The sequence below is a fragment of the Corylus avellana genome, chromosome 3 (genome assembly GCF_965113065.1).
Source record: "Corylus avellana chromosome 3, dhCorAvel1.hap1.2, whole genome shotgun sequence".
Classification (NCBI taxonomy): domain Eukaryota; kingdom Viridiplantae; phylum Streptophyta; class Magnoliopsida; order Fagales; family Betulaceae; genus Corylus; species Corylus avellana.
In genome coordinates this window covers 15,152,468-15,171,725 of record NC_142492.1, presented here as the reverse complement: position 1 = coordinate 15,171,725, position 19,258 = coordinate 15,152,468, and the positions used below count along the sequence as shown (strand labels likewise).

Genomic DNA, 19,258 nt, shown 5'->3' with positions numbered 1-19,258 from the left:
TGTGCTTAATCTCCAAAGGTTTCATAAAGGCTCCCTATATAGGAGTGATAGGCGGTGGAATAACCTACTACACGTAGGTCTTTTGTTTTCCTTCTACAAGTGGGACTTGGATACCATGTAGCATAAGGACAAGCAAGCCTTTCCTTCTTAGAGAAGGACAAAACCTTGGGGCCCACTCAAAGCTTGATGGGTCAAGGCACCCACATCAACAATCTCCACCTTGACTTGAAACCCATCAAGTCATAATAATACGAATCTCCTTCTGATGCCTCAGCCCAAGCCCTTAAGGGCTATCACATTCCACAAGTGACACTCAAGTCCAAGCTCCTCTTGAACTTGAGTATAGGACCTGGTTTAGATAGACTACCATGCTTCTCTGCCAGTCCTCTTGGCCACACAACTTTCTCTGTTGGCTCTTTCTTTCTGTAGACCCATCTCCACCCTTTAGCCTTCTTTGCCTTGAGCAATTCTGTCGATTCCCAAGCTTTACCTTTCTGTAGTAACTCCACCTCTGTCGACATGCCATTCTAAACAGACGATGAGACTCCACTAGCAGCTGTCAGAGCAAAGGAAACCATGTCCTCAAATCCATACCTCTCCCGTGCTTTTCGATCACGTTTCTCTCTGCCTCTTGCTAAAGAATAAGGCTCTTCTCGGTGCTCTGAATCTCTTGACGATTCTTTGTCATCACATATGTCCTTGAGTGAACACTATTCATCAAGCTCCACCTCCACGACCTGTTTCCCATTCTGGCTCTCAGTCGATGCTTCACTCTCACCCTTTCTTAACATATAGGCCTCATCAAATACCACGCCTCTGCTAACAATCTTCTTCTTTGAGACTAGATCCCAGAGCCAATAGCCTTTAACACCAGATTCCAAACCAAGACAAATACATTTTCTTGACTTTGAATCTAATTTCGATCGTTCTCCACTCTGCACATGAACGTATGTTGAACAACCAAATATTCTTAACATAGAATAATCAACCGGTTTACCTGACCATACTTCCTCTGGAATCTTGAAGTCAATCCCAGCGGCTGGAGATCGGTTGGTGATGAAGCATGCATAATTAACTGCCTCAGCCCAGAAACTCTTTGGCAATCCTTCACTTAACCTCATACATCTCGCCTTTTCCAACAGTGTTCTGTTCATCCTTTCGACAACTCCGTTTTGCTGTGGAGTCCCTCTCACTGTGAAGTGACGAGTAATGCCTTCTGTTTTGCAAAATTCCAAGAATGCAGTGTTTTTGTACTCTAACCCATTGTCGGATCTCAGATACTTTACTCTTCTTCCAGTCTGATTTTCCACCTGCGCCTTCCACTGCTTGAAGATGGTGAAAACCTCTGACTTGTGCTTCATAAAATACACCCAAGCCTTTCTTGAGAAATCATCAATAAAACTGACAAAATAATGTGCACCTCCGTTTGATGGCACCGCCACTGGTCCGCAAACATCTGAGTGAACATAGTCGAGAACACCTTTGCTAGTATGAGATGCCACCTTAAAGCTGACTCTTCGTTGCTTCCCATATAGACAGTACTTGCAGAAACCCAATTTACATGAATTCACACCTTTTAACAAATTCCTCTTGTGAAGCTCAAACATACTACGCTCGCCTAAATGACTAATTCGCATATGCCACAAAACTGTGTTATCGTCATTTGGTTCTGCCGAGGTGGACACTGCAGCTCTACCTGTAACTGTGTCCCCGAGTAACTTATACAAATTGCCAATTTTCTTGCCTTTCATTATCACCATAGCACCTTTAGTTATTTTCATAACTCCATCTTTGGCTGAATAACCATAGCCCAAAGAATCTAATGTGCCTAATGAGATCAAATTTTTCTTAAGGTCGGGAACATATCTAACATTAGTGAGTATCCTGACAATCCCATCAAACATCCTGACTTTTATGGTACCTAGTCGAATGGCCTTACACCTAGCATCATTGCCCATTAGCACTGTACCCGCATTACAGGATTTAAATGTGTCGAACCACTACGTATTCGGACACATATGATATGAACAACTAGAATCCAAAACCCAAGAGTCTATGAGAGAATTTTTACCTGAGGAAACTAAAAGAACATCTGCGCTAACCTCGTTGTCATCAGACTCACCATCGGCCACATTGATTGAATCTCCGGAACCTTGTCTCTTCTTATCTTCAAGATCTTGTTTCATCAGCCTGCAAAATTTTCTGTACTGCCCTTTCTTATGACAATAATAGCACTCCACATCTTTTGCATCTGACCGAGATTCTCCACTCTATGCCGATCGTGACATAGACCGATACTGCTTACCTCTGCCATTCTTCCCCTTAAACTTATCTCTTCCGCGCTTTGGCTCAAACCGTGCCACAAGCCCATCAGCCTGATCATTGACAGGTTTTCTTCGCGTCTCATGTGACAAGAGAGATCTTGTTACCTCTTCAAACGCCAGAGTCTCTTTCCCATATAACAATGTTGTAACCAGGTAATCATAAGAAGGGAGAAGCGATGCCAACAGAAGTATCGCTTTATCTTCTTCTCCAATCTTCACTGCAAAATTCAACAATTGTGTATTCAACATGTTGAACTTGTTGAGGTGCTCCAGCAGATCTATATTTTCCTCCATCTGTAAACCATATAGCTACTTCTTCACGTACAGCTTATTCGTCAAATTCTTCGCCATATACAAACTCTCCAATTTCTGCCAAATTGATTATGCCTTTTCTTCATCAATCACATTGTGAATGACTTCATCTGACAAATTAAGACGGATCGCACTAGCAGCCTTCGCATCCATCTCTTCCTAAACATAATTCTCCATCTTCTCGGGTTTCTTCGCCTTTCCCAATAATGCCTTGTGAACTCCTTGCTGAATCAGCAAATCCTTCTTCCTTCTCTGCCAAAGAGAGAAATTATTCTTCCCATTAAACTTCTCCACTTCAAACTTGGTACTCGCCATATTTACCGTCAATTTGATTTCTCGAACCTAAGCTCTAATACCACTTGTTGTGCAAAAACCACGATCACAATTACTGCTAAATAAAGTGAGAACAATCACACACAAGACAATACCAAGATTTAAGTGGTTCCCTCAATGTGAGGTACGTCCACTGGCAGAGGCGATCACGAAGAAATTCACTATGAAATATGGAGTACAAAAATATAGTAGAGAAAAAAAAAATCACTCAGACCCAAAACCCCAATACACCCAAATCTCACTATCACACAATATAGATTATTCTCAAAAGGAGAAAACAAAAGACAGGAATACAAACTCTTCTTCTTTTGCTGGGATACGATGGCTGTTGGTCTCTTCTATTTTTCTCCCTCATTGTGCGGCTGTTTTTCTCTTGTTTTCTTTGCTGCCCATACTCCGTACAGCACGACTAAAAACCAAGAAGAATGGCTCTCTTTGATTTTCCACGTTGCTGGAAAAAACCACAAGAAGCTGTGCCACATGCATTAACTCCCAGCAGCCAACTCTTGAAGTGCGGCTCTGTGTGCTTAATCTCCAAAGGTTTCATAAAGGATCCTTATATAGGAGTGATAGGCGGTGGAATAACCTACTACACGTAGGTCTTTTGTTTTCCTTCTACAAGTGAGACTGGGATACCATGTAGCATAAGGACAAGCAAGCCTTTCCTTCTTAGAGTAGGACAAAACTTTGGGGCCACTCAAAGCTTGATGGGTCAAGGCACCCACGTCAACACATCAAAAGATCATTCTCCATGAAGGGATTCCGAAGTTGACAATTCTCATTAATTATGAAGATTGGTTTGCTGAAGATATTGAATGGGGAATAGTGCTAATCAAGTGATTTTTCAACCCCTATCAGTGAATCAGTGGTGGAATTTTCCTTTTTCCTGTTATGATAAGACATTACTTTCTTATCTAGTGAGAAATTGAAGTGGGGAAAATACTTCACCTTATGGACAACAAGTTCAGATGGATGGGGAGTTAGAGAAAACTTTTTCTGGCCATATTAGATATGGTACTTAAAACCCACAAGAGAAGAAGAGTTCAATGAAGAAAGAATGAAAAATTCTCTAGCCCTTGCCTATGTAGAAGACATGGATTATTGGGCTCAAAGCTTAGTTATCCTCTCTGATCAAGCTAAAGAAATTAGAGAGTCACCCTTTAAAAAATTCATGGCAACAGATCGTAAAAGGTTGTTTGTTACTGAATTGATTTTTCTCAAAGTCCAGAGCAAGCCGGACAAGTAGAAAAATTACTTGAGGATATGATAACAAGAAAAAATATTGATTTACCATATGAATTAGAGTTGTTGGTAGATGACATAGAAACCGACGTCTACTAAATGATAATCAAAGTCCTATTTCTTCACCCCCTCTAGACGAAAAATGGCATTTAATCAATAGTACAGAGGATTGAAGAACATACGAAAAGTTTGGTGAGTCTTTGTAAAAAGAAAATCTATCAACAATTCTAAAGAATTTATCAGCTCATACTCAGTCGACAAAAAGCAAACATGAGTTTTGACAGCTAGCAGCAATAATAAAGACATCGAGAAACATGATGGACACATAAGCAGATTAACATGCCATATGCCAAGAGAAGAAACAAAATGATCTTTGTGATTATACGTATATGAAAGCTTTTGCTAGCTTTTTTGGGAATTTGTAGTATGTCTTTTTGTTAAGTTTTTTGGTACTTGTGTCTTTTTGACACTGGTATTTCTAATTGTTGTATGTTTTAAAAAAGGGTTAAATATCTTAGGGTTAACTACTTTATTAATACCTCAGTTTACACTTTTTTATTTTTTTTTCCCTATATGTTTGCAAAACAGCAAAATCTGATATCTGACCTATGAGAAATAGCAAAATCGATACCTCCATTTTTTTTGTCAATCTAAATTGACAGAAATCCAGGTCATATCTAGTAATATTGCGACACGAGTCTGATTTAAGCTCGATTCAGGTTGTAGCGGACGAAATAACTATGTAGCATTCTAGGGTTCATGTGATTTTAGGGGTAAATGGGTAGGGAGGTCGAGTTTGAAGAAGATGAGGAATGAGAATGGATGATGTGGCAAGAAGGTGAGGAGAAATCAAGTTCGACATGTAACCAGGACAGATGTCGGGCTTACCGAGTGACACGTGTTGATGACGTAGATTTCCGTCAATTTAGAATGATGGAAAAAATGGAGGTATTGATTTTGCTATTTCCCATAGGTCAAGTATCAGATTTTGTTGTTTTACAAACATGGGGGAGGGGGAAGTGTAAACCGAGGTACTAAAAAAGTAGTTAACTCAATATCTTATTCATCCCTGTGGTTTCACAATTTTATTTTTTGACCCCTAAGATTTACTTTTGATTACAGAAGGTCCATGCGGTTTGCCTAAAGACCGCGATGGTCCTTCCATCCATCTGCCGTTAGTAGACTACTAAACCCTTCAAGCCTCCGCCACTCCTTCCTTCCTCAATAGCGTTCCACCTCCTTCCCCAACCCACCGTTCTTCCCCAATCCGACTAACTCACTCTCTAGCCAACCCACCGATCTTCCCCAAGCCGAAGAAGCCACGTTTCCACCTCCTTCTCCTTCATCAACCTCGTCATGACGGCATTTCCCCTCTCCACCGCCAAGTTCTGCCCCCCCGGTCTCGGAGACTCTCATCTAGCTGTTGCTTCAGTTCCTCAAGGACACCAACTCATGAATGCCCCCCCAAAACAATTTCACATAGTTTGTCCCACAACCCATGAGTAGCACTACCAATAATCCCCACAAAAACAAATGCCATCCCTGAAGTGATGAAAGCAACTAGAATCTCTTACAGTGATGAGTGATCTCCCGCCCAGCAATCTTTGCTATAAGCTTAATAGCAGAATGGCAGTCACCACATATACGAAGATTCTTAATTACTGTTATTGTACGCCCCTCAACGGATTATTGGCAGCTGTTGATGAAGGAGAAGCAGGTGGAGACGTGGGTTCTTCGGCTTGGAGAAGATCGGTAGGTTGGTCAGATTGGGGAAGAACAGTGGGTTGAGGAAGGAGGAGGAACGCCGTTGAGGAAGGAAGGAGTGGTGGAGGCTTGAAGGGTTTAGTTGTAAAATATATATATATATATATATATATATATATATATATATATATTCCAGTATTTTAATTTATTACTTATAAAAAAAAAAATTTATTACGTGGCAATAGTGTAAATCCAATCATATTTGATGATTTGGCAATTATGACACATGTCGGAATGTAATTGGTCCTCAAGTCAGTGACGTGGATTTTCATAAGTCTACTAACGGCAGATGAATGGAAGGACCATTTCGGTTTTTAAGCAAACCACAGTTGATCAAAAATAAACCCTAAGAGTAAAAAAAATAAAGTTGTAAAAACCCAAGGGTAAATAAAGTATTTAACCCTTTAAAAAAATTGTATTATGTTTGTAGTCATCCACTCTTCCATAAAAGAGTGATGTACCGATGTGTAAAAGAAAATCTAAGTACTTTTCTCTTTTGAGTCCTCTCCTTACCTAACTATAGTTGTTTCCAACCGACACTAAAGTTCTACAACTTGACAAATAAACGGCAAGATGTTTAGTTAGAGTAATATTACACTCATCCACCCCAATTTCATTTTCCCTAGTAACAGAGAAACCCAAAACTGAACACAAAAATCTAAAGGAAAAGAAAAACAGCTCTCATTTACATGTATAAATAAAGATTTTAAAGCATCCCTGGTTAATTCAGTTCCTCCTGGGAAGTTGTAATGCCTCTGTCAAGAGGGGATACAAGATACAGAGACGAATACTCCAGTGCAAGTAGCTCCTCTCTGCTATACTTCAGCCTTTGATCTATTTCAAAACAATTGAGAATGAAAACTAAGGACAGTAATAAGATGCTGCAGCTTGAAAAATATCGAATACAAGTCTTACCTTCAAAATATGAAGAGATGGGTATATTCCCCTGCTGCTGGTTCACCCGCAAGGTCCGTGAAGTTGATCGTGATGGAGATGGACGACTAGATCCAAATTTGTCTTTTGGAATGATATGTGCAAGTTCATGCCTTACTTCAATTTGAGGATAATTTCTGCAGAATGACAAAATAGCATCCCTAGTCAGGAGCCAACAACCTCTGAGATCCAGCAATTTTAGTGTGGCTGAGGGATTGAATGAAATAAGCCCAGAGTCTGTCAACACAGCATCACGAAAGCTGAGATTTATTAGCTTTGGGAGAGATGACAAGTAGTGCAGGGAGACATCTGTAAGGAAAGTGCTTCTGAGAGAGAGATCTCTCAACTCTTGGAAGCTTGATAAAGGTTTTAGAGCGTCATCCCTGACACGAGTCTGCTCCATTTTCAACTTTTCCAAATGCTTGAGACTTTCTAGTGCTTCTAGTGAGAGAACCGAGTCTGGCTCAGCACCTACCTGGCGAATGAAACCTGAGAGTCAAGAAAGAACTTTTACATGGTTACAATTATAACAAACTGAAATAAATATCAAGTTATACAAGAACATGAGATTACATTATATATATATATATATCAAAGCACACGTATTTATATAATTTATTACATTCCACATAATTGACAGCTATTGAAAGTTTTAATTGGTAGGACCTCCAACAAGTCTCCCAGCCAATAAAAGAAATCCTTAACTCATCAATTATCACAAAAATGAGGAACCTTGAGAATTGCTGGTAGATTATAAGGGAGGTAGTATGCATGCTGAGAGAGAGAGAGTACCTTTAACATTGGTATTGCTTAAGTCGACAACCTTCACTGAAGGCAGTTTGCTTATAGACAAGACAGCAACGTCATCAACTGGTGTGCAGGATAATGATAGAATTTCCAGATTAGGAACATGTCCAGTTAAAATCTCAACTCCAGCAGAGCTGACTCTTGTGTTGCTGAGATTTAGATATCTCAAATCCGCTCCTATACATGCAACGTTCTCAACTAAATCATCTCTCATCGCACTAGAGCTGAGATCCAAATGTTTCAGTGCTTTCATTAGAGGCAAGAAGCAGAATCTTTGAAGGGAAGAGTTGGATACATCCAAAAAGGATAGGAAACTTGTCTCACAATATAGTAAGGCCTCAGCCTCATTTATGAATGTAGCTCCAGAGAGGATAAGCTTTGTTAAAGGAGCTTTACCTCCATCCCCTTCAAGTATTGTGTTAATGGTACAATTACTCATGTTTAGGCATTCAAGAGATGACAAATTTGGTAACTCTGTGATGTTAGTCCAAGCTATATTAAGGAAGCTCAGCTTGGAGAACTTTTGGAGAACAGCAGTACCGTTGTTAGATACTTTACTCCCCCAAAGATCAAGGTACTGTAGTTTCGTGAGTACCTAAAAAGACAAAAACCATAAGATTGTGTTTGTATAAATACTTCAAGCAATACTTAAAATTTTCAAAATGAAGCATTTAGATTGAAGGGACTAAAATCACAATCAACTTAAATTTTCATTATTTTGATTAGTAGATTTAAAATTTAAAAAATTAGAGCAAATTAAGAAATTAGAGCATTATTGGCAGTGACAACGATGGTAATAATGGTGGTAACATGTTATGGTGGTTGGATGGATATAATGATAGTAGTGGTGGTGAAGGTGGTGGTAATGTCTGCAAGAAGGTGGCAGCAACAACAGTATTGTGGTAGCATGAAAGTAATGGTGGTGATATAAGGATGGTAATGATGGTGATGTTGGTAATGTTGGAAATAGTGGCAAAGGTGGGGGGGAAGAGAGCAACAACAATGATATTGGCAGTGTGAAAGATAGTGGTGGTTGCATGAGAGTGGTGATACTCATCGTAGCGGTTAATCATTTTCATAAGTTGTGTTTGCATATGACACCTCCACCCATAAAAATTGAACTAGGGCTTTAAATGCTTGAAAATCCCAAGGGAAAGATTCAGGAAATTATTGAAATATTTCTTTTGTTGAGCCAAACAAGGGGATCACTGTTTAAAATTCATCAATTCTATCTTTAAGTGAAATTCCACCTAAAAATCCCTCATCCAAACATCGGATTACAGATTCTCTAAGTTGAGAAATTTGCATTGCAAGTGAAAGTTGATAATGGAATTCCAATGCCCCATACACGTTTGAACTATCTCATAAATCAGCACCAATTTAAACCAAATTAAATGTGCATAACCATTGTGGCTTTACTTTTAGGCCAGCATAAACAAGGATCACAAAATGCTTAAGACGAAAGTAATCCACCAATCAAATAATCATGCCCAGGAGATCCATCCAGTATTGACTCAGAAAAATTCGAATAGCATAGTGATTTTGGAATGCATTAATCATGTCCCATCAGCTCCTTGTAGAAGAAAGCCACGGTTCACTAAAGTTCATATTCACACATTTATATCAAGAATGTTGGATGTTCATATTGGCATTTAGACTAAACAAAAACATGGTGTGTCAAACTACCAATCCCCGCCGCTTAGAATGGTAGAGGGGAAATGGAGCAGGCATATGTGGCAAAGTAATTGTCCAAAAGGAAGAAAAGACACGAGACAAACAATTATTTATCATGTTATTTAGTGAGAAAAAAAAAAAAAAAAACACAATTAAAACAAAATGAAATACCTGGAGTGAATACAGTGCCTGATCAGTGACTGGTAAACCACCCAAGTCCAAGACAGATAAGTTTTTAAGTGAAGAGAGAAGTGGAATCCCATCAACAGATAGACTGGTTTCTGATATGCATAACTTTTCCAACGTTGAAATGGATGTAACATGCCTAATGCCAGCATCAGTAACCTTCAAGCATCTAGAAAGATCCAACTCCTTTAAACTAGTCATCCCTAAACCCAGAGAAAGCATTAGGCAAAGGTAAGAAGTTCTTTGCAACTCCATTTATTTTTTTAAAAAAAAAAGAAAAATGAAAAATCCTCATAATTGTATGTTATTACAATACCTGTCATAGCCCAAAGGGCTGAACTAGTGACTTTATGGCAATCTGCAACATTCAACGAGCGCAAGTTACGAAAGGCTCCCAAGTATGCCATCCATTCCGCGTTAACGGAATTCTCACCTCTGAGATAAATCTCCTCTGCACTATGTTTGAAAACTCTGCAAGAACAAATCTAGTTTAGCAAAGACTAAGCTGATACACAGGAAAAAAATAAAATAAAATAAAATAAAAGGAAGATAATTTAGTCCTAGGAGAAAGATAGTAAGATTTAGAGAAAAGGGGAAAAAATCCGGTCTTACAGGAATCTATGCATTTCCTGGTTTGTAGTGTCAAAGAGAATCAGTCTCACTTTTCCAAAAAGAAAATTAGCAAAGACTAAGCTCAAACGGAAACCGGCTAATAAGTCTCAAAAGTATTAATAGAGTATAAAACTTCTAAAAAGATTGAAGTTGCAGTCTCACTATTCTTTGTTTTCCTTGATTCTCAGCAACCAAATTGAGATATTGTCACACAAGCTATAATTTGATCAAATATCTCACATTGAGTGATCATTTTGGCAAATATCAATCCTGCTTCGTAGCAAATTACATCAGTTAGATGCAATAATTTCATGAACAATTCTTCAATAATGAGATACATATATAGCAACCACACTGGTTTCTGGCACATGATAAATCAACTACTGTAAATCACTCTCCTTTTGGTTGCTAAGAAAACCAGGGAAAAGAAAATGATGCTATTGTAAGTCCTAAAAATTTTGTCTCGACATAACTGATCTAATACAACCCATTTAGCTTAATCGAGCTCATTTTTTTCAAAATTTCACGTATATTAGGGAATTTTCAATATCTTCGAACTAAATAGAACTCGAAGAACTAGCTAGATTTCCATAAACGCATATCAAAATAAAAGTTAAAGCTTATCGCTCTTTCAGTGCGATTCAAATATTCCGGTTTCTTTTTTACTTTCCTACGTTTAGCTTAATCAAGCCACAGCAAATTTCACGAGTAACTAAAGGATTCTTAAACATCTTCAAACTAAACAGAACTCGACGAACAAATCAAGTTCAGATAAACGCACATCAACATAGAAAATCAAGCACATGATCAATTCCTTCGGTGCGATTCAAATATTCCGATTTTCTTTCTGATTTGCCTACTTTTTCCAAGGAACCAAATAGGAAATGAATTGATTGAACGTACTCGAGCAAGGAAGGGAAGAGGAGGCGACGGGCGAGGAGGCGGCGGAGGAGAGCGTCGGCGAGCTGCGAGGGCAAGCGCTCGAGGCTCCGCCTCTGCCTCCGCCACTTCTCCACGCTCTCGCTGCTCCGGCACGCCGCTTCGATGCAAAGCCCAACCAGTCCGCGATCCATTCTCTCTCTCTCTCGGGCTTTCGTAGTTCTACATTTATACTTGGAGAAACTTCATTCTGAAAATTGACTATCACGCGATTTGACGCTCCAAACTTTGTAAATTTGGACTTTAAAATTTGTTAATGGCAATCAATTTCAACCATTCTCATAATTTTTACAGTTAAAACTTAAAACCTTTAAGGGTGTCAAGGCGGTTATGATTAGCGGTTATTAGTAATAACCACTAACCGTAACCGCCTTAGCGGTTAGTAGATTTCATTAACCGCTACGTTTTTTTGGTTTTTTGGGCTTTCTTTATGACTTTTCGGGCCTTTTTAGCTTTTTTTTGGGGGGGTTTTTTGGCGTTTTTGGACCTTTTTTTTTTACCCTCATTTTTCTTTTTCTTTTTTTGTATTTTTAGTGTCTTCTTGGGCTCAATTGCTATAAAAAGAGCCCATATTGAAAAATAAAAAAATATTTGATCCAAAATTTACATTTACTTGTGCTTTAAAAAAATTTCCTTAAATATTAAATCATAACCGGTTAACTTTTTTTTTTTTTATTTAAAAAAAAAAAACAACACATAAAAAAAAAAAAAAAAAAAAAAAAAAAAAAAAAAATTCAACACAACATATAAAAAAAAGTTCAGAATTCAGACAACTATCATAACATATAATGATAATACATTAATACTTAAATTGTATTTATAAATAACACACTGGTCATTGTTTAATCCAATGTCAATTACTTAATTTGATATTATACAAATCATATCATCATTGTACATTTGTAATATGATTCACTTGAAATCTTGAATAAAGTATTTGAATTGTCATTGAATCATATGATTAAGTATTGATATTATACATTTATATTATTCATATGCATATGTAGACTTATATAGACTTATAACATATATAGACTTATAAGTTTATAACATACATTGGAAATAAGTCTCTAAATATTTAATTGTTGTATTAGTATGAATTTGTATACTTATGAGTTATGTCATATTATATATGTATAATTTGTTATTATATAATCAAATGATTTAATGATCAATTGATCATATGATATAATCATATAAATTATAGTGATAATATATTAATACTCAAATTGTGATTTAATTATTATTTTTTTTTAAAAAAAATTGTGATTTAATGATCAAGTGATTATGTTATATGTATAAATAATTTTATAATTATAATTATAAAAATATATTATATAAAAGGCGGTTAGCGGTTAACGGTTATGGTTAGTAAACCCAATAATCGCTAACCGTTAGGCGGTTAAACAGTTAGCGGTTAGCGGTTATAACAGTTAGTTTAACCGGCTGCATTGACATCCCTAAAAAAGATAAAATTACCCTTAAATTTTCTTTTTATTAAAAATATACAAGATGGCCCAACCATGCATCATAAAATTACCCTTAAATTTTCTTTTTATTAAAAATATACAAGATGGCCCAAACATGCATCACCTTGTCCTTTTTTTTGTTTTGTTTTTTTTTTTTTTTTTTTTTAATATTTTGAGAAAATTACATTTTACCCCTAAAAAATTAGAACAATTTTTAATTCAATCTCTAATATTTCAATTTTTATAATGCACCCCTTCAAACTTCTAAATTTTTTCAATTCGACCATACCTTTGGTCACGTGCGAGCCACGTCACTTTTATAGTCTTCTTCCCCAAAATGCCCCCAACCGACACTCCCCCAACCCAAGTCATCCACCATTTCCCAGCTCTCCCTCTTTCTGGGGTTTTCGTTTCACTGAATCCTATCTTCCTACCAAAGAACTTTCTTTCTTGTTTTTCTTTCATATTTTCTAAGCAACCAAACACAAAAGAAACATGTCATCTGAACACTTCTATCTCTTCTTTTCACCAGTCCTCAGCTTCAAGCTTTTCCTCTGGCTCCTTCTCTTCGTCGCCACATTTGCTTTCTGGCTCTCCCCGGGCTGTCTTGCTTGGGCTCTCTCTAAAACCACCCGAAACGCTGCCATTGCCAGCCCTTCCGGACTCCCGCTTCTCAAATACCTGTTTGAGAAGCCAGCTTTGACCATAGCAATTGCTTTGCATTTTTCTGGAGTTTGAGATTTTCTATGTAACTCAGAAAGGCATTAATGAAATGAAAGGTCAAGCACATATCACTTAGCAAACCACCCTTTGCCTTCTCCGTTAGAAACTCATTTCCCAGATCAATGTCGTTTGCAATAGAAGAAGAGAAAGAGAAGTTGTGGCAATTTTATTTTGACGGAGCTCTGAATGCCCAATTGGGCAGGGATAGGGATAGTCTGAATATCCCAATAAGGAGTAATAAAGGATACCCGAAGCTTTTAGGTTGAGGTTCCCTGCTACCAACAACATAGCAAATGGAGTATGAAGCTCCACAGGCCAGATTCTCCAATGTTGCATTTGGAGTCGTTGAACAATGTGGTTGGGGGCATTTTTGGGAAGAAGACTACAAAAGTGATCACGTGCGAGTCACATGATCACTTTTCCGCCAGTCAAAACAGCTTTTGACTGACGGAATGGTCGAATTGTAAAAATTTAGAAGTTTAGGGGTGTGCATTGCAAAAATGGAAACATTGGAGGTAAAATTGAAAATCACTCCAAACTTTGAGAGGTAAAGTGTAATTTTTCCTAATATTTCTTTTCTTTAAAAAAATTAATTTGAAATTAAGGGTAAATTAGAAATTTTATAAAATGTCATTGTATCACTTTTAACATTTAAAAGTTGATAGAGGGGTTCAAATTAATTGCAAATGAAAGTTTAGGGGTTCAAATTGAGAGGTTTCAAAGTTCGGGAGTATGTCAAATCGCGTGATAATTCAGGGGTTTAAAATAAAGTTTCCCCCTTATACTTTCAAATATATACATATTAACCCGTTTTCTCAAAATCTTAATTAAATTGTTAACTTTTTATTAAAAATAAAACTAAATTTTGGTGTATTGAATTGATAAAAACCATAAATATTAAGATGTAATATATTAATTATTTAATTAATAACTAGTAATTAAAAGTCGACAAAATCCATCTTAATTTTAAAATGACAGAGTTTTCATTCAAATTAAGTTGAAGAAATAGCTCCCTTCTAAATGTCATGGGTCCCAGCAAAAAAATTTGGGATGAGAAATGGCTCCCAAGTCTATCCACGTACGCAGTTCAATCTCTTGTGAGGATCCTAGATAAAGAGGCACGAGTTCACAAGCTTATTGATGAAGAAACAAGATGGTGGAAAGTGCAGCTTATCCACGAGAGAGGATATGTAGCATGGCTATAAGCCCCTTTCGACAAATTGATCAGTTAATTTAAATTGGTATGTAAAACGGGGAATTTTCGGTTAAAAGTGCATATCATCTAGAGAAAAGTCGTTTTGTGCAAGCTGCTGGTGAAAGCACCACTGTTGATGTCTGTAGCAAAGTGTGGAAGACAATCTAGAATTTACATGTCCCAAGTACGATGAGATTTTTTCTTTAGAAGGCCTGCAATAATTTATTGCCAACCAAGGCGAATTTATTTTTTACAAGAAAAAAGATTGGATGTGGAGACCACTTGTCATATTTTATGGCGATATCCATCTTCAAATGATGTTTAGGGGAATTGTGATAGGAAGTAAGAAAATTCCAAGTGAAGATGATGACTTTACGCAAATCCTCGAAGTGCTTATGAAGAAATTGGACAAGGAAGAAGAGGTAGAATTTGTGGCAACAACAGGAAGGAAGATTTGGTTATGGTTTTTGGAGAGCCCAATTGATCCGTAGTGCAAAGAAGGCTATAGAAGATTTCAATCAAACAATAAAAAATGTGCAGACTAATAGCGAGGAAGTTGAATCTATAGTGATTTCGAGGTTTAGGAACCCCAACACTAACCGAAGTTATAGTATGTTCCAAGGCTTCTTCGACAGGTCAGATACTGAATTCAGTGATGCCCTGAGCATCTGGCATCTGCTCCTGACCGATGTGGATAAGCTCTTCTATTGCCTCAACTTCAGGAGGAAATGCGTTGGGAGAAACCAGGTCGATGTTGATTTGTGCAGAAGGGTTGAAGGCTAGGTCTTGAAAGGTCTTGAAAGGTCTTGAAGCCCACAGCATACCCTCGAGCCCAGCCTTGGTCTCTGGCCCAAGCTATGAAGGACAACTGCCAATTGTAATTCCGTGCCTTTTCCTTGTAATGGCGAAGCTGCCTCTTCACACACTTGAACTTCTCTTTAGCTCCCACTGCCTTCGTCTCAGGAGCCTTCTATTTTGCAGCAGACTTTTTGGCCTTCAAACGCTGAACCGAGGCTTCACCTTGGGCTTCTTGAAGCTGTTCCGACAAGAAGGTACACTGTAGATCAAATATGGTGAGTTTCTCTTCCAGCTTTTTCAAATCCTCCTTGATAATCGAGTGATCTTCTTCAAGTTTCTCAGAATTCTCCTTGAAGGCCATCAGTTGAGCCTTCAAGTTCTGAATCTGAGAATTGGCCTCGGAAGCTTGGGATTCTAGAAGTGACTGCCGCTGACCCGAGAGGAGAAGTTTGTTGTCCTGTTGAGCCATGAGTCCTCTCAACCGAGCATTTTCAGCCTCGGACTCCTCCAACTCTTTATGCAAATTCTTGGTCTCCGAAGCCGAGTTCTGAAGGTAGTTCCAAAAGTCGCAATAGAGGCAAATTGACTTCATAATGTTCTTCAAAAGACAAGTGTAATTAGCCTAGTTACAAAAAGAAGAAACCAAGGAATAGAGTCAGAAGCACTTACCACCAGTTGGTAAAACAAGATCTACTCCATCACTTTGTCGGGGCTCTTTCTGCCAACACCCGGCAGGAAATTCCAGGGAATCAAATTTACTAAGGCACTAAAAGGATTCCCCAGCAATCCCCTGCCCAACTCAGAGAGGGGGACTAACTGGTAGAGGTGTTTGCGTTCCCTGAGGAACCTGCCGGCTGAGAAGCCTCGGCAGAATGGCTTGATGCCGAAACATGAGCACGCTCCTCGGTCAAATGAGGAACCTCCTCGGTTTGGACCAGCGTCTTTCCAGCTTGAAGGTTAACCTCAGTTTGACGAAGCAACTCATCGGAGTAAGATCTAGCCTGGGGTTGACGAGACATCTTCTTGGTATTCTCGGCCCCCATGGTGTTTTCAGCCCTTTTCTTCGGATCAAAGGCAGGTTCGACTTTAGTACAAAGGAGTGATGGAGGCGGATTGAGCTCGGCGCCGTTAATCTCGGGGGCCACCGAGGGACTTCTAGACTTAGAAATCTTCACTGGAGCTGGAGTTGCCACGACATCACTCTCAATAATGATAGCGTCCTCCGCCAAAGCTTCTGAACTTCTGGGCATATGGGCAGCAATTTGCTTAAGGATGCTCTCCACATCCGCTGGAGACTCCTCATCAGAACCGTAGGCCGAAGGAGTCATGGGTTCCCTAGGAACCGCTGAAATAGGCACAATTGCGAGTGGTTGAACCTGCAGCGGCTTCGCAGGTTTAATCCCGAGAGTAGCCTCATAATTCTCCACGGTGTGAACCTTCGGTGCCAAAAATTCTTCGTTGATTCACTGATAACCTGAGCGAAAGCATTCAGAAGGGTGCAGACCTCCCAGCTCCCGAGCCAACCTCGGACCTCCTCCTCTTCAAGGGAGATTCCTCGAAGTCTTCAGTAACTTGATCCCTTTTTTTCTGACCTGCCCAGTTTTCTAAGGGGAACCTACTTTTAGTTTTGGGGCCGCGGGTTCCGCCCTCCGTGTAGGCGGCTGAGGAGTAGGTTCGGCCATTTTGCTTCTGCCTTTGTTAGCAACATTTCTCCTTGGAGGCTCCGCCACTACGCCTTTGCCTTTCTCGCCTCTCTCGAAGGATTGACAACTGCCCTCCTCGAAGTCTCGACAGTGGACTTCTTCTTCGACTGGGCAACATTTCTAAACAGACCAGTTGGGGGGTACCCTAGAGACTTCTCCAAGCTGGAACTAGTGACCAGGAAGTCGATGTTCATTTGCTTCTCATTCTCCTCCGCTTGAGCGAGGGCCAAAACTCTATCCACCCAATTTTGCTCCCCGTTGGTCAGCTCAGGGCATTTTTGTCCTGCAAAAAGTATAAAGAAGGATTAAAAAAAAAAAAAATGGTAACTTAACTTTAGACCATTGAACTACCCATGATTTGACAAGTTCCTCCGAACTTCAAAACCTCTCAATTTGAACCCATAAACTTTCAATTACAGTCAATTTGAACATCTTCATCAAATTTTAAACGTTAAAAGTGAGACAATGGCGTTTATACCCTTGACTTTTTATAAAATTTCAAATTTACCTTTAATTTAAAATTAAAAATTATAAAAAAAAAATAAAAAATCACAAGGTGACCCACGGTTGGGCCACCTTGTGACCCTTTTTTCAATTTTTTTTTTTAATAAAAAGGAAATTGAAGGGTAATCTTGTCTTTTTAGGGGTTTTAACCGCAAAAATTAACGGAGAGGGGTAAATTGACTGCAATTAAAAGTTCAGGTGTTCAAATTGAGAGGTTTTGAGGTTCAGGGGGGCTTGTCAAATCGCATGGTAATTCAGAGGTACAAAGTGAAGGCACCCAAAAAAAAAAAAAAAAAATGAATGAGCAAAAGGAGATTTTACGTTTGGTAGATGGTACGCTGGTGTCTCGAGGGATCCTCGGACACTATACTACTTCAGAAAGCAAGAACACCGAGTTTCTCGAAACAAAGAAGAACGAGTTCTTCCATTTTTTCGTTGTTAGAAAAGGTGGGGCTCATGTGAACAAACTTTACCTTCTTTCCAACTTGGAAAGTAAAGATGAAGTTGGATTTAGGGTTTTTGGTGAGCCGATAAACTACAAGGAACTCCCGAATAGTACGAAGGTTTTCCTCACCGAGAACACGCGACCAAAAGACCACACAAGAGAAAAAGTACCTCCAACCGTTCGACGTTATCTGATGAGGAGCAAGGTTGAGCTGACTCAACTATTCCGGGATAATGCTCGGAAAAGGCTGTCAAAGCCATGTTCTAAACATGGTCTAGTAGAGGCAGACCTCGTTCTCCTCGGTCTTGACAACCGCCCTGGTTTGCGTTTCATCAAAATGTAGGTTGACCGAGGCTGGAATAAAGCAACTCCTTCTGATCCGATCTTCATCGGCTGACATTAGACTTGAGTACCAAAGGGCCAGGTATGCCTCGCCCAGTCCGTCGGAGTCCGACCCGTCGTTCAGAGCCATTAGATATAGAAGGTTTGAGACTAGTAACCGAGGGATGCACAGATAACCACCATGAATCAGCAAATGGGAAACACTAAATCAGAGGTGGTCAACCGCAAGTTCGATAAGTGGAAGAAGGAAATTCAGATATCGAAGAACAGGACTATCCGAACTAATGAAAGGCTCAATAGAAGGGATTCGATCAATTGAAACCCTAAAAAATATTACTATTAAAAAGTAATATTGAAGAAAGTTATGAAGGTGAAGGCAAGCCAGTGAAGAAGGTCGAAGAAAAAGAGTAATAGAGCTTCGCAAAAAAGGACTTGCAAAGAACTCAAGGAAGACAAAAATGGAGAAGTGGAGAAATGGAGGGGACGAAAGGCTTAAATAGGTACGGTGGGTGGTAGGAAATCGAGTGGAGGCATAGGCAAATGGCTCAACGCATAACCCTAGGCTTCCACTGGTTTAAATACCCTTAAAAGCCGTGCTTCGTCGAACCATGCAAATGTCAACACGTGGCAGTCGCACACTCAACCACTTAGCTGGTGACACGTAGTGTCCTCGAAATCAATGTCTGACATGCGAACTGTCACCCACGTCTCGGGAAGATCGACAATCCAAGAGACCATTGGCTCGGGAAGTTCAATAGACAAAATTTGCCTCAAGAAACTTATTTCAAATATCTTTGAAATCTTGAGAAATCAATCTGAGAACAATATTCATCCCAAGGATAGGTCAGGAACCAATCCATTTTGAAAGACAAGAAATTTCCACAATCACTCAAACAAGGAAATTGGGGGGTAACTGTTGGGTAATGGATTGGCCACAGAAAGCCCAACAGACC

At 39.0% G+C, this 19,258-nt stretch overlaps 2 protein-coding genes across 3 annotated transcripts; both read right to left on the bottom strand.

The window, feature by feature from the left end:
- Positions 1-6,441: 6,441 nt before the first annotated feature.
- On the bottom strand, positions 6,442-11,297 carry LOC132174892 (Leucine-rich repeat (LRR) family protein). Of its 2 annotated transcripts, XM_059586629.2 has the most exons (7): positions 11,091-11,297; positions 10,009-10,046; positions 9,892-9,933; positions 9,561-9,778; positions 7,701-8,310; positions 6,891-7,397; positions 6,442-6,809 (listed from the first exon to the last, which is right to left on the bottom strand). In XM_059586629.2, the coding sequence occupies exons 1-7, from the start codon at positions 11,258-11,260 to the stop codon at positions 6,697-6,699; spliced, it is 1,698 nt and encodes a 565-aa protein (XP_059442612.2). In that variant the 5' UTR covers positions 11,261-11,297; the 3' UTR covers positions 6,442-6,696. The 2 variants fall into 2 exon arrangements, with proteins under 2 accessions (XP_059442612.2, XP_059442610.2); XM_059586627.2 differs by having other exon boundaries at positions 9,892-10,046.
- Positions 11,298-15,310: 4,013 nt separating this feature from the next.
- LOC132176120 (uncharacterized) lies at positions 15,311-17,233 on the bottom strand. The gene is made up of 2 exons (XM_059588247.2): positions 15,981-17,233; positions 15,311-15,909 (listed from the first exon to the last, which is right to left on the bottom strand). Exon 1 carries the CDS (start codon positions 16,637-16,639, stop codon positions 16,124-16,126), a length of 516 nt encoding a protein of 171 aa, XP_059444230.2. The 5' UTR covers positions 16,640-17,233; the 3' UTR covers positions 15,311-15,909; positions 15,981-16,123.
- Between the last annotated feature and the right edge of the window lie 2,025 nt (positions 17,234-19,258).

Excerpts from the sequence above, each read along its gene's own strand:
- LOC132174892 (XM_059586627.2), bottom strand. The coding sequence starts at position 11,260 with ATGGATCGCGGACTGGTTGGGCTTTGCATCGAAGCGGCGTGCCGGAGC. Across the intron at positions 9,779-9,891 it reads AGCCCTTTGGGCTATGACAG|GGATGACTAGTTTAAAGGAG; the intron begins GTATTGTAATAA and ends CTCTGGGTTTAG. Across the intron at positions 7,398-7,700 it reads AAGCAATACCAATGTTAAAG|GTTTCATTCGCCAGGTAGGT; the intron begins GTACTCTCTCTC and ends CTTGACTCTCAG.
- LOC132176120 (XM_059588247.2), bottom strand. The coding sequence starts at position 16,639 with ATGACTCCTTCGGCCTACGGTTCTGATGAGGAGTCTCCAGCGGATGTG.